The 15605-nt window shown below is 46.5% G+C and overlaps 1 protein-coding gene across 1 annotated transcript in view; it reads right to left on the bottom strand.

Moving 5' to 3' along the window:
• CACNG5 (calcium voltage-gated channel auxiliary subunit gamma 5) overlaps window positions 1–4932 on the bottom strand; it is a 55129-nt gene extending 50197 nt beyond the window's left edge. Inside the window, exon 1 of the mRNA XM_028713079.2 lies at window positions 4825–4932. Within this exon, the coding sequence (XP_028568912.2) occupies window positions 4825–4835 (11 nt within the window). The 5' untranslated portion in view covers window positions 4836–4932. The remainder of the gene's footprint in view (window positions 1–4824) is intronic.
• Between the last annotated feature and the right edge of the window lie 10673 nt (window positions 4933–15605).

The raw sequence follows: 15605 nt of genomic DNA on the forward strand, positions 1-15605 counted from the left end.
AGCACTGACGACAGGAAACGTCAGGAATAGCATATACACAAATTATATCAGGCTAGAATGTGCTTAGCTTCCATACCTACAACAAACTGCCTAAACCATATTGAAAAACCATATACCTTTTGACTGAAACCTCCTGAGAGTTAATTGGGTCCTGCTCTTACTTTTCAGTGCAATATTTTCACTTGCAAGCATATCAACATCAGCACTAGGGGGTTTGGCTTGGGCATGGAGCAATTGAAATATTTCTGGCCCGCCCACCGGAAGTGACACGTAGGTCAATCCAGGCAGGGGTCGCTAAGATTTACATCAAATAGGGTGACCCCCGCAGGGACCGTCGACTGGGAGCATGTTAGAATTCCTGCTCCATGATTGCAGTCATGGGATTTTTGTCTATCACATGACGTTGTATGTTTTAACTCCACGAAGTGGGAAGTGATGGAGACAGGATGTTTGTGTTACTGTGTTCCGTGAAGTGGGACTATTGTCCTTTGTTCTTTCTCTTTGCTGTCTAATGCTAGAGCGAGAGGGAGCCATGTTGCAGTGCTCCATGTGTGTTTATATGTAAATAAAGTAGATTAGCCAAAATGCTGAGTTGCTGAGGTCTGTTACGCAAGCTGCGAAGATTCTGCGGATCCCTAAGTGTGCCGGTGTCGGTTGGCATCGGTCGCTGTGATGTTCGGGCTGAAGAAAGCTTTTGAAGCTCCCAAACAAACAGGAGGGAGAGAACATGCCAGTCGGGCATTTGTCTCTGCCAGGGTCCTACTCGAGTATAGGATGAGCTCCTGACAGAGAGTGCCTTTGGCCCTGGCCCTGCCTGGGCATGTGGACATGCCCACTCCCCCCGGATCCCTTTGATGAGATACCCCAGTGTTTGGAGGGGCAGGTGGAGACTACAACCTCCCCTCCATCCAAGGCAAAGGATTGCCCCAATGCCCAACCCAGTTGTGACAATTGCTGTGAGGTAGGCAAAAAACCACCGGGTCAGAGCCAACTTGCCCAGTGGACAAATTCCTACCTGGCCCCATAAAAATGGCGACCACCCTAGCCACAGCAAGGTCCTTGACTATCAGCTTAAACCGGGGGCGAGTGGGTGGGGAAACCCGACAAAGGAACAAACACATAGTCCCCCAGGCCGTGGGCTGCATAAATGGCCAGGGTGTGGACCCAATGGAAGCCTTCCCGCTCCATCTGCTCCACCCCCTGGCGCAGCCCAAGTCCCAGCCTGCATGCCCATTTGCCAAAGCAGGATGCAGGCCAGGATCTGGCATCCGATAGGCTGCGGGGGCTTATGTATTCAGTTTTGAGTGACTGAGTCTCTGGTTATTCTGGAATCAAGAGTCTTGTTCATTTGAAAGCGCTCCCATTTCCAGAGTCTGAATAGCTGAGGCTACAGAGGCGGATAGTTCAGCAGCCTTGGCAACTGCATGAGGGATGTAGGCAAGAGCCTTTATTTATTAAACAGCAATGGAGAAGCCGCACAGAAGATAAATATATAGTTTTGTAGCTTTCAATACCAGTCAGCAGAGCAGAGATTTCCCAGGACAAAAATAAAAAAGGGGAAACTCATCCAAAGATGTGCGGTAATGAGCAGTTTCCTCGGATCTGACAAATTAGTCGCTCCAAGTCTTTTTAATAAAACAATGGCTCAAAATGCATTGGCTTCATTACCGTATTCATGATCTGCCCTTGCCGTGGCTGACAAGCTACCCAGCGACTTGCCTAGAGAAGTGAAATGCTTCACTGCTGCTTGGAGAAGTGAAATGCTGCGTCTTAACGTCACTGCTGCAATTTGACACGATGGATTTGAACCCTGTAGGTAACAAAGCCACAGCTGGTGTGTGTACACACACAAAAAGTTTTGGAACTACAGACCACAGGTTCCCCACCGATGAGGAGCTGTCCTACATGAGTTTTAATTTGCAGGCACTCTCCACCTTATTCTGGAAGAGGTAATAAAATTATATATTTAAAAGCCTTACCAATGACAATGCAATTCCAACCCTTCATGGTTACCTCTGTATTATTGGGGTGGAGATGCGAGCTGTTGTCGAAAGACTGTGGCATACAACAGCTCTGCAAAGTTGTTGTTGTTGTTTAGTCGTTTAGTCGTGTCCGACTCTTCGTGACCCCATGGACCAGAGCATGCCAGGCACTCCTGTCTTCAAACTGCCTCCCGCAGTTTGGTCAAACTCATGCTGGTAGCTTCGAGAACACTGTCCAACCATCTCATCCTCTGTCATCCCCTTCTCCTTGTGCCCTCCATCTTTCCCAACATCAGGGTCTTTTCCAGGGAGTCTTCTCTTCTCATGAGGTGGCCAAAGTCTTGGATCCTCAGCTTCAGGATCTGTCCTTCCAGTGAGCACTCAGGGCTGATTTCCTTAAGAATGGATAGGTTTGATCTTCAAAGTAGCCCACTGTTAATAGTGCAGAGATGGCGCTTGAGCAGAGAGGGTGTTTTTCAACCACCCTGCAATGTAGCCCAGTTTTGTTAAATCCACCAAAGGCTGGTGGGGAGATTAAGTTCACGATGCAAGACACAACAGGGCATGCCACTCGGAAGCCATGTCTTATAGGTAATTTGCTGTGTGGCTGTGTATGATTGCAGGGGCTGCTTAGATATTGTACCCTGTGGGGCTGCAGTATTTTTTGTGAGCAGGTTTTGCCCTCAACACAACTGCGTTCCTAAGGGCAGTACAGTGGTACCTCAGGTTACATACACTTCAGGTTACAGACACTTCAGGTTACAGACTCCGCTAACCCAGAAATATTACCTCGGGTTAAGAACTTTGCTTCAGGATGAGAACAGAAATTGTGCTCCGGCGGCAGCGGGAGGCCCCATTAGCTAAAGTGGTGCTTCAGGTTAAGAACAGTTTCAGGTTAAGAACGGACCTCTGGAACAAATTAAGTACTTAACCCGAGGTACCACTGTACTCAAGGGTGGCCCATCCCATTTCACCGCCTGAGGCAAAATGGGAAACCTGAGCGCGCATGCACACACTGAAACCTTGCTTGCTGAGGTGGAGCTTCCATGTTCTGTCAAGATCTCATGAGAGCCCAGCAAGATCTTGCAGGGCTCTTGTGAGTTTTTACAGGGCTCTTGCCAGATCTCATCAAAACCCAAAAGCCGCTGCCACAGCCACAGCAGGTGGGCAGGACATCCACAGTAGCCCTGGAGAAGCAAGAAGCAGCTGCTGCTTCCGGCAAGTTCTTGATGGAACCCACAACTGCCGCTTCTCTTGACTTATCCAGCAGTGGTGGGACAGCAGGCAGGGTGCCTTTTGCAGCGCCGCCCCTTGGATTCTACCGCCTGAGGTAGCTGTCTCAGTCTGCCTCATGGGCTGGCCGGCCCTGGCAGTGCTTTATATGGGGGAAGGTAAGGGATACACCACAGGGTGGGGCTAAACCTGATCTCTTGCTACTAAGCAGCAAGCCTACTCCTCTTTGCATAGCCCCATTCAGGATTTTGATTCTTCGTCACAATAGCATGACTGGCGTTGAGAGCTGTCGAGAACACTGGGAACTGGGCTGGCTTACAGAAATATTCCATTTCCCCCTGCCCTTAGGATCTAGATGGGCAAAAAAACATACTGAGCTCACTAGTACAGTGGTACCTCGGGTTAAGAACTTAATTCGTTCCGGAGGTCCGTTTTTAACCTGAAACTGTTCTTAACCTGAAGCACCACTTTAGTTTATGGGGCCTCCTGCTGCTGCGCCGCTGCCACACGATTTCTGTTCTCATCCTGAAGCAAAGTTCTTAACCTGAAGCACTATTTCTGGGTTAGCGGAGTCTCTAACCTGAAGCATATGTAACCTGAAGCATCTGTAACCTGAGGTACACTAATGTACACTACTACATTACAGTTGTTCTGCCTTTAGGCACCAGGCAAAAACATTCCTTTTTAACCAGGCCTTTGGTTGATCTTATTGACATCCAACACCCTTTTAGAATGCGGCTTTTTTGGGGGGGTGATTATTGGATTACTGCTTTTGATTTGAATTTATATGTTGTGGTCTTGTTGTGAACTGCCCTGAGACTTCTGGGTATAGGGCGGTGTATAAGTTGAATAGATAATAATAATAATATGTGCTCTATAAAGGTCAGGAGGACAGCTACCAGGGGTGAGCACCAACAATACGATTCAACAGACTGCAATTCAGTGTTTCGGAAAAGAGCCTGATTCAGCTCAGACTGTTGTAGAGATTTGGCTTGGGTCTGAATCGGAATCCCAATTCCAGAGCACCAAAGTTTCATGTCTCTCCGCCCCCCCAACTGATTATAATGGGGAAATCAACAAATGGCGACATCTGTTTTGTTTTTGACAGAAGTGGATTCCATTTGCAGGCGTACCAAACCCAGTCTGAGCTGCAGAAAGCAACAGCTGCGAGGCTGATTTGACAGGAGTGGTTGTGTCGGAATTAACAAGGAGCACAGAGCACACAAGAACAAGGTGACAACATCACTTTAACATCCCTCCACATCAGCAGTGTGATTAGAGAGCCCTCAGATAACCATTCCCTCTGATTGAAAGCTAGGCTCAAAACTACAGACCCTTCTTTTCAAGCCTGGGGAAAGCGACACGTTTTAGGTTTTGCAGATACAGTGCCTGCAGGTTTTTGTTTTGATCTCCAAATCGCTCCCAGGACTTTGAGAGGCCCCTGATTTTGATCAGCCACATGATTACAGAGGGAGCACAGTTTGACCCCAACAAGTCCGGAATATCTCCAAAACTGGCCAGAAACCACTTAAGGATTTGCCTTTCCTCCAAATCTAATGCACATTCCTGACAGCAAGGCATTCCGCTGTGGATATCATAGAGCACTTACCTTGTGGACATGTATCTACCTCAAACGAATGGTTGTTTGTGCGTATGTTGGGTGAGGAATCTAATAGAAGCAGGCCTTTTCATTGTCTAAGAACTGGGTTTGTTCTGAAAAGAGAAAGGGCATTTGCTGGAATCAGCTCTCCGCAATGAAACATGGAGAAAAGCACGTCAAGTGGAAGAGGAGACGTCAAAGCACAGGAGACATGGCTACACAAAGCATCAAAAAAGGGGGAAATGCTGCAGTCGCTGCTTGGGGCCGAGTTGAAATCCAAACACAAAAGAGTACCTAGGGACCTGGGCTGGAAAGGGGCCGTTTGAACACCTTGGAGACAAGATGAACTGTCCCACTTTCCCAGGGTATTGAGCTTTGATGCAGCCATGTTTTCTTCCCCCCATGCATTGCAAAAAGCTTTAATGCTAATTCATCTTTCCCAGGGGGACTCTTGCAGGCTAACATAAATATTGATTTATGGTATTTAGCAACACTAACTAATAAAGATCTCATCTGACTTCAGTGGGAGGTGGGAGGGCTGGGCTATTGTCACTCTCAAAGCACGCCGGCACATTTATGCCTGCGCACCCACAAAGCTGTGTTACGCAACTCTGAAGCTGCAACTTAAGTCAGCAGAAATGATTTTCTGATTCACCGTGGAGCAGGACCCAAACTTGGAGATTCTCCCCCCCACCCCACCCACGCGCAAAAAAGGACAATGAATAATTAACTTTTAAAAAAAGCAATACAAAAAACCAACCTCTCAACAGCCTGCCTGCCTGCTGTATGGGGGTGGGGGGTTATTTAAGAGAATCAGAAGTTAAGAAAACAATACAGTGGTACCTCGGGCTAAGTACTTAATTTGTTCCGGAGGTCTGTACTTAACCTGAAACTGTTCTTATCCTGAAGCACCACTTTAGCTAATGGGGCCTCCTGCTGCTGCTGCACCACCGGAGCACGATTTCTGTTCTCAACCTGAAGCACTATTTCTGGGTTAGCGGAGTATGTAACCTGAAGCGTATGTAACCTGAGGTACCACTGTAACCTATAAAATAACTTCAATATTAGCAGTTTGTGACCTGCTGGCATGTCAAATCCGCAGCAAGTCGGAGGTCTGCCTGGCTGCTGAACCAGAAAACTACAGAAGGCAGCAGCAGCACAAATGCTATGCAGAATTCCTATTGCATGGTCAGTACATAAACTGTTATGTGGTGATCGCAGGGTATTGTACAGGCATGGGGGGGGGGTGCCACTGTGTTCAAAGTGGTTCAAGTTCCTCCGTGCAGCAGGGCTTTCGTGCATCCACTGGTGAGAACCTCTCCTGTCCTTGCCCTCTCTGAAGACATTCCCTGGGAACTCTCCTTCTCCTCCCAATAACTGTCTGGAACGGGCTCTCCCTCTCTCCGCAGTCCCTGCCAATACATACTCAACTCTCTGTCCCCCACCCCCACATTTGCCTGAGGTGGCTTATGTTAAAGCGGCGCTCAGTTCCAAGGTGCGTGCATGCGTGGGGTTTTCTGAAGTCAGCGTGCCACGAGGCGCACGTCTGGGAATGTACCCATCCGAGCTAAGCTGGAGGTTCTCCACGCAGCTCAGGTCAGATAGGTTTGCAGCATAAGCATTTCAGAGCAGCTGTCAGCAGATGCCAGCTTTCCTAAGGGATGCTGCATTATTGCCAGCAAAAAGAACATTGCCATCCGACGTCTTTCAGTTCTGTCCCTTGCTGCATTGCGTTAAAAAAAAAAGGGGGCGAGAGGAAAGCCGGGGAGGACATCAGTGGCATTGTGTCTTTGCACATTTATGCAGTAATAGCTCCACTTCAGACTCCTCTCGTGGGGGAGGCTGGTTGGGGGGGGGTACCACTTGCACGCAAAAAATAAATTACATTAATCCCACCCGACTGCATATAAAGAAAGGACACTTAAACAGTCTCAGAATCATTAATTGCAGAGATTTCTGCAGGCCCCGTGGTGGAAAACAGCTGGATTTTCCTCTGTTGAGAGCCCATTAAGCAGAGGATGTTTAGGAAAAGAAGGAACTGCATTGGCTATATTCTTCTCCTTCCCATACATAAAATCTGCCCAGCAGACAAAATTCAATAACCCACGAGTCTGTTAACTTGGAGTGCGTGTGGAGAGGGGAGTCAGAACATGAGTGCAAATTGGAAACTGAAGTCAGGTCACTCAGGGCCTCTTCACATATTGGGTTTTAGAGTGTACATCTAGAAATGTTCTGAAGTGTGAATGCAATGAAGACAAATTTGCAAACCCTTGTATCATGCCAGGTACACTTATCAGGGAGCCGGGATTGGTGCCAAACCTAGCTTTGCCCTGTGGAAGGTGTAAAATGGATCTAAGATATATGCAGTATATATATATACTCGAGGGTAGGAAAGGCTAACGGTGACTCAGATCCACTCTGTGTACTTTATACCCAAAAACTCGAGTTGAAAACAAAAATGGTTGGGGGGAAAGCGTAAGAAATGCTTTCATTTGAGTTGAAGACTCTGATCTTGTACTTCCCTGAGACCATGGCAACAATACATTGTGTTAATGTAAACCTACCCAATTCACACTTTCTTGAAACAACCCGAGAACCAACTTGCAGCTATCCTTGGAAATTCACACTTCTTTAAATTTTGTGACACAGCTGTCTTACCAGATAACACGCACACTCTCTCAGAGAACGGGTGCATAAAAATGCAAATATTAGTAAAATCAACACATTTTATGCACTATCGTATTGCATATGAACATGGGTGTATTGGGGGGGGGGGGAAATGCCTTAAAATAATAATGAATTTTCATGAGGACAATATATACAGTGGTACCTCGGGTTAAGTACTTAATTCGTTCTGGAGGTCCGTACTTAACCTGAAACTGTTCTTAACCTGAAGCACCACTTTAGCTAATGGGGTCTCCTGCTGCCGGAGCACGATTTCTGTTCTCATCCTGAAGCAAAGTTCTTAACCTGAAGCACTATTTCTGGGTTAGCGGAGTCTGTAACCTGAAGCGTATGTAACCCGAGGTACCACTGTATTGGAAACTGGTGTACAAAAATGTGGAAAACTGAACTTCTGGAAAAATAAGCAACTGAGAGATTTGTCCAAAACTGATTGATTTGTCCATCACTGTCTGCATAGAAACAAGTTTGTTTAAAGCAGGAAAGGTCTATGAAAATGAATCTCAGCCTCAAGCAGCTCACAGAGGATGTGGTTGTTCATCATGGTAGCCTTAAAACACACCTAAGTTGGTGCCAGCCACCACATTCTGACCTGAAGGCTCTTTAGATTCTGGCACTAAAATGCAACAGCAGCTCTTCAAATGGTTGCAGCTGAGTGTTATTCGTATGACTGGGTAACAGCTTGAGTGGGGAGAAAAATAATAATGGCTGGTAAGAAGTGGACAAAAAGATGGCTAAACTACATGGGCCTAAACTGCACGTTTGAAGGAGTCCCAAGTCAACTATATGATTCTGACTGGAATTAATGAGAGCCAGTAACTGGCTGGGCCTGCTGCCAGTTACCAAAAATACCAAGGGCACTGGGAAGCAGGCGGCAGCAGACATAGCAAGGTCTAAGCAAAGTTTCCTGGACCAGCTGACAAACACAAAAAACTACACTGGACACAGGGAAAAGGGATGTGAGAAGGCAACAGAGTGAGACTGAGGAGCAAAGATGGAAGCCAACAGGAGAGAAAAGTACCTGTTGCTGAAGAGATCTCTTTCTATGGTGACATATCAACAACATGGAGTGGATCTGCCTTGAGCCGAAAGCAGCACCGTTTAGATTTATCACCAAATTCCAACAAGGCCAGATGCAAGCTGCACTTCCGAAGCAACAGTCAGGAATGCAGTTGTTCCTCCACAGCAGGTGTGGGGAATCGCTGGCTCTCCAGGTGTTGTTGATTTGCCATCATCCCTGGCCAATGGCCGTGATTGCAAGGGCTGATGGGAGTTGTAGTTCAGCCACATCTAGAGGGCCAAAGCCACTCTACAGTCATGGCTTTACCAGTCTCACAGCTGAGCATAGGATAGCAGGTGAGTGAGAGGTAGGTGTGGCTGGGGAAATTGCTTCGCAGGGCAAATTAGGGAATCTGGTGGGCCTAATTTTGTTCACAGGCTGCATTTACCTCACCCATTTTTATTTAGGGGAAATGTTTAATCAAATAGATGCCTTGCCTCAGAAATATCAGGTGGGTTCCATTAGCTCAAGGATTTCCCACTGTACAATTGGAATATCCTCTTATCTCTTCTCCTTGTGGCTCTGCACCCTCCCCAAATCTGCTCCAGGAAGTTGTGGGAACCCTCAGGACAGAGGAGAAGGAGGGGGAGTTCTGTTGTGCAGACAGCAGTCCTTGTGCTAATGGATTTTTTTGTATTTTTTTGGACGCCACCCATTGTTGTTACTCAGATACAAATTTAATGGGCAGGTTAATGGGTTAACCAACCAGTACTTATATAGTTAATAAATTAGCATTTATTTAATTGGCCAAGGAAAAAGCAAGGCTCATTCACATCAGATGAAAAGGTGGAAGGTCCTGTTTCAAGGACAAAAGGGACTTGGGCCTCAGAGGTTCTGAACCTTCTCTTTGCCCACACGGTAAAGGTAAAGGTATAGGTAAAGGGACCCCTGACCATTAGGTCCATTCGTGGCCGACTCTGGTGTTGCGGCGCTCATCTCGCTTTATTGGCTGAGGGAGCCAGCGTACAGCTTCCAGGTCATGTGGCCAGCATGACTAAGCCGCTTCTGGCAGACCAGAGCAGCGCACGGAAACGCCGTTTACCTTCCTGCCGGAGTGGTACCTATTTATCTACTTGCACTTTGACGTGCTTTTGAACTGCTAGGTTGGCAGGAGCAGTGACCGAGCAACGGGAGCTCACCCCATCACAGGGATTCAAACCACCGACCTTCTGATCGGCAAGTCCTAGGCTCTGTGGTTTAACCCACAGCCCACACGGTACCTTCTCACAAAAGTGTCCTGGTTGTGAGGGAAGTTCTTGGATGGAGAGACTACAGGGAGGTGAATTGTGGGGTGGCCTTGCACTTCATAACCATGCACAGCCTTTCACACATATAAATTGAGCTCATGCCCTTTGCTTTATGCGTAACGGGAACAAACCTGCATTTACAGAGATGGGCTTGCAGCCATCACAACTGGTTTGGGCCTGAGTCACAAAGATAACAAAGGCCAACGTGTGACAGGAAGTCATACTATGCCCTGTTAAAATAGAACACTTTTCACTCTCCTGTGCTTCACTCTCATAACAAAGGCACCAGAATGCTAAATTAAGGGTTGGTGCCTCAGCATTTCCGGAAATTGCCTAATTTTAGACAGCTGTGTGAGGAGGTGGCATCTATAAGTACCTGGCAGCTAGCATCTATTTGGAACCAAGCTGCAATTTGGCTTTGATGGAGGTGAAATACTGGAACTTACCAAGGCTGCTCAGAGTTTGCTAGCACTACATATGTATCCTCTGCTGGTGCAAATCTGAAGCATCCATAATGCCTTGACCCTCATCGTCTTGAGGGGTCCTTTCCATAATACCTCAAGCTTTATCTTTTATTGCGCAGGAAGCCACAAGATAGGGAGGGGGTTTGTGTGGTGAAGCTTGCTGGCAGCCCAGGGACATTGCTAGACCCTTAAAACCCTCAGGACACAGGACTATGACATAAATGTGCATATGCTAATATGCGTAGATGCAAATTTACGCCAACTTTTAAAGGGAAAGCTGTCCTGTAAGCAAAGGGGGGAAAGTTGTTCAAAAAAAGGAGGTCCAAGGAGGTCCAGGTGGTTTTTTAAGGTGGGGCTCAGGGCCCCTTGGGCTGCGCTCTCAGAATTCTCCTGCTACAGATTGAGAAATATCCTGTCCACCATATCTGTGTACGACATCCCTATCAAATTGGCACTTCCTTACTGGTCCTAGGGACGCGGATGGCGCTGTGGGTAAAAGCCTCAGCGCCTAGGGCTTGCCGATCGAAAGGTCGGCGGTTCGAATCCCCGCGGCGGGGTGCGCTCCCGCTGCTCGGTCCCAGCGCCTGCCAACCTAGCAGTTCGAAAGCACCCCCGGGTGCAAGTAGATAAATAGGGACCGCTTACTGGCGGGAAGGTAAACGGCGTTCCGTCTGCTGCGCTGGCTTGCCAGATGCAGCTTTGTCACGCTGGCCACGTGACCCGGAAGTGTCTCCGGACAGCGCTGGCCCCCGGCCTCTTGAGTGAGATGGGCGCACAACCCCAGAGTCTGTCAAGACTGGCCCGTATGGGCAGGGGTACCTTTACCTTTACCTTTACTGGTCCTATTTCTGTGGCTGACAGAAGCCTGCTTGACTCAGAGACATGTTGATAGCAAGTGCCCCTATTTGGACATGGATAGCTTAACTTTTGTCACCTATGCTTTGATAACCTCTAGGTTAGATTACTGCAATGTGTTATATGTGGGGCTGCCTCTGATGGTTTAGAAACTTCAGCTGGGGAAGAATTCAGGTTGCTCACCAGGAAAAGATAGTTTGAACATATTACACTGATCCTGACCCAACTGCACTGGCTGCCAATTAGTTTCTAGGCCCAGTTCAAAGTGCTGGTTTGACCTATAAAGCCTGAAATGGCTCAGGACCGCAACACCTCAAGGTCTGCCTCTCCCCATATAAACTGAGCCAGCCCCTGCCATCATCACCTGAGGCCCTTCCTTGTGTGCTGCCTTTGCAAGAGGTCTGGCGAGCGGCAACATGAGAACGGGCCTTTTCTATGAGGGCTTGCCACTTATGGAATGCTCTGCTCAGGAAAGCTTGCCTGGTGCCTTCGTTACATATCTTTAAGCCCAAGACAAAAATATTCCTCTTCTCCCAGGCCTTTGGCTAATTAAACATTCAATACCCTTTTAAACTGGGGTAATTGGGGTTCTTTTTGTTTCTATGGTATGTATTTTTGTGTTTTTTATATTCTAAACCAGGGGTCAGCAAACCTTTTCAACAGGGGGCCGGTCCACTGTCTCTCAGACCTTGTGGGGGGCCGGACTATATTGGGGGGGGGGAATGAATTCCTATGACCCACAAATAAAGCAGAGATGCATTTTAAATAAAAGCACACATTCTACTCATGTAAAAACACCAGGCAGGCCCCACAAATAACCCAGAGATGCATTTTAAATAAAAGGGCACATTTTACTCATGTAAAAACACGCTGAATCCTGGACCGTCTGCGGGCTGGATTGAGAAGGCGATTGGGCCGGATCCGGCCCCCGGGCCTTAGTTTGCCTACCCATGTTCTAAACAGCCCTGTGATCCTCGGATGAAGGCTGGTATAGAAATTAAACAAAGTCCCTTCTGCATGTCAAAAAGTGTGTGTGCATGAAGCCCTTTCCCTTTGTGCCATTTCTCCATTCCAAATCTTCCAGTTGAAATTCCCTACAGCACGTGCTTATTTGAAATCCCAAGGGGTGTGGGCAAAAGAGTACATTGTGGAGCAGCATAAGACCTGAGTGTTGTCTCCTCTGCTTCCAACTGCCCCCATCAGAGGTGACTTCCCTTGCTCTGCAAGGAAACTATCACCCATTGTTGCACGTCACGTTTTATTTGAGCTTCAGGCTGATGTTTAAAGAAGCAGGGACAACAAGAAAGCACACACACACACAACACGGATCCCTAGATATTTACAGTATTATTCCCACAGCAGTTAAGGTGGCACTGTTCAGTCGATGAACCACTATGGAGCTCATCGTCCTTTGAACATGGGCAGCGAGACAGCCTTCCCGAGATGCAGGCTGTTCCCAATTTAGACCTGAGCTACATCCCACGGTAAACGGAGAGTTCAATACACTTCATGCCTCTTTTTCTTTAGGGGGAGATAAATAGCTGCGCTCCTGGCAAAGGCAACAGCTGAAACGAAGGGTTGCCATAGCAATCGGTGGCTGAAAAGCTCTCTGGGCTGGTGGCACCTGCACCAATTTAGTTAGGCAAACAAGGTGGGGTTTTGAAGTACTGTACTTTGCAGCCAATTATGGCAAGAAACTGAAGGACCATTTTTTAAAAATAGTAATGATAATTCACCCCCTCCCTCACAAGGAAAAAGCAGGGCTGCTACATCAGTGATTAGAGGAAGAATGCTTCCAGACCTGGCTCTATCAAAAAGGGAGAGAGGGGGAAAGAGGGAGATATTGGACATGGCCGTTGTAGGACACACATTCACACACACACACCAATTACTGACTGAAATTATTCCAATATCAAGATCCAAAAGATAAATGGAACATTATTCATAGCTGCTGGCAGAAACAGGAAAGGCCGGATTTCACAGATGCAGATGATGTAGGGTACAAATATTGCTCATTGTGGAATGTACCTAACAAAATTAGAAGTGTGATCAGAAGTACAAGAGATCTGGGTGAAAGGGACAGGATAGTGGTCCTATTGGTAATAATAATAATAATAATAGTAGTAGTAGTAGTAGTAGTAGTAGTAAAGTAAAGTAAAGGTAAAGGTACCCCTGCCCGTACGGGCCAGTCTTGCCAGACTCTAGGGTTGTGCGCTCATCTCACTCTATAGGCCGGGAGCCAGCGCTGTCCGCAGACACTTCCGGGTCACGTGGCCAGCGTGACAAGCTGCATCTGGCGAGCCAGCGCAGCACATGGAACGCCATTTACCTTCCCGCTGGTAAGCAGTCCCTATTTATCTACTTGCACCCGGGGGTGCTTTCGAACTGCTAGGTTGGCAGGCGCTGGGACCGAACGACGGGAGCGCACCCCGCCGCGGGGATTCGAACCGCCGACCATGCGATCGGCAAGTCCTAGGCGCTGAGGTTTTACCCACAGCGCCACCCGCGTCCCTAGTAGTAGTAGTAGTAGTAATAATTTGTACCCTGCCTATCTGACCGGGTTGGCCCAGCCACTCTGCGTGGCTTCCAGCTCATATAAAAACATAATGAAACATTATAAAGATTACAAACTTCCCTATGCAGGGATGCCTTCAGATGTCTTCTAAAGGTTGTATAGTTACTAATCTCCTTGAGGGGAGGGTGCCACTACCAAGAAGGCCCTCTACCTGGTTCCCTGTAACTTCATTTCTCTCGGTGAGGATTGGAAGGATACCCAACCCACCCACCCACCCCCAATTAAAAGATCTGAAATTGCAAAAACATTCCAGTATATTGGGGTACAAGTGTTAGGAAAAATAGGAGAACTTACCTGTTTATGCTGAGGCTTTTGCTGGCTGTTGATTGACAGCCATTTGTCATAACGCTTTTGCTAAACCAAGCAGCATTGTCAGTACACATTTTATTTTATTGCTGTTGTATTTTAAGAGATTTTACGTTTTTGCTTCGTTTAAACAACCTTTATGTTGTATTATAGGCAGTATATAAATAGTTTTAACAAATAAATATTATCAGACTCTGTGAAATGTTGCCCACAGGCTGGAATCAAAACATATTGGGGTTGGTTGGCTCGCTTCACGACATTCCCTCACAGTAGCAAGAAGTGCTTTTCTTCTTCATTTTTGCTGGCTGTGAGAAGCCAGAGAAGTGGGTTGAAAATACCTCTAAGCCACCAGAGTTTTGCTTTCTGAAATCAGGTTGGTGTCACAGGTGTGTGGAAGCACAAAATCCTCTGGCACACGTGGCTTTTCCTAGAATATTGCCAGCAATGTGGTATTATTTCTAAGGTTGCAGAAATGTGAGGAATGGTGAACAGCAGAGGAGCGTGTCTCAGGAAAGCTGCCCAATCCTAAAAATAAATTGCTCATAAATTAACTTCAGATTAGAGTCGTAGACTGTAAAGCCTGAACTGAGTTAGGTTGCTTACATTGCACTGACTTCAGTGGGATTTAAACAACCTAACTGTACTTTCCCCCCTTTTTATATTTATATTTTATATTTTATATAAAAAAGTAAAGATAGAAGTAATCTACATTAGACACAACTTAGTAAGAGTAAAATTTTTGAGGTCTTAGAACAAAGGAAGGAAGTCAATATGTGTATATGTATGTACAGTGGTACCTTGGGTTAAGTACTTAATTCGTTCTGGAGGTCCGTTCTTAACCTGAAACTGTTCTTAACCTGAAGCACCACTTTAGCTAATGGGGCCTCCTGCTGCTGCCGCGCAGCCGGAGCACAATTTCTGTTCTCATCCTGAAGCAAAGTTCTTAACCTGAAGCACTGTTTCTGGGTTAGCGAAGTCTGTAACCTGAAGTGTGTGTAACCCGAGGTACCACTGTAATGACTAGATTAGAATGATGAAATATGATAAAATATGGTTTTATTTGTAGATATGTGCTTTTTCTTTTGTTTTTTGTTTTCTTTTTTGTGTTCTGTTTTTCTTTCTTGTTTGTACAGTATTATTTTGGATTCAATGTTTGTAATTTTTGTTATAATTTTGCATTGGAAATAAAATATAAAAATATAAAATATAAGCAACCTAAATGTACACTGTTGAGGTCCTATAAAAGTATTTGCTGAAGTTAATTTATTTTAGCTGGTCGAATAGAGGGATCATGTTTAATATAGTTATCAACACAGTAATGAAGAACTTCCTCTCAGTGACTGGGATGCTGGTTCGACACCGAGAATGCAATGGTGGCAGAGAAATAATATCCCTTCTTTACCACAGCCATATGGTGAATATGATTAGGTGCCCTTAGTTGTGTTTATTTATATTCCTTGTGAGATTTGTGTCACAAGTGTGTGGTCCTTCCATGGACAAGGAATTGCCCCCAGGCTACTGTTCTGGGGGTTCTGAAGGATATATTTTGCATTGGCCATTTACTATTATTTTTTATAAATGCAGCTGATATTTGCTTTGCT

This window comes from Podarcis muralis, chromosome 2, assembly GCF_964188315.1.
Source record: "Podarcis muralis chromosome 2, rPodMur119.hap1.1, whole genome shotgun sequence".
Taxonomy (NCBI): domain Eukaryota; kingdom Metazoa; phylum Chordata; class Lepidosauria; order Squamata; family Lacertidae; genus Podarcis; species Podarcis muralis.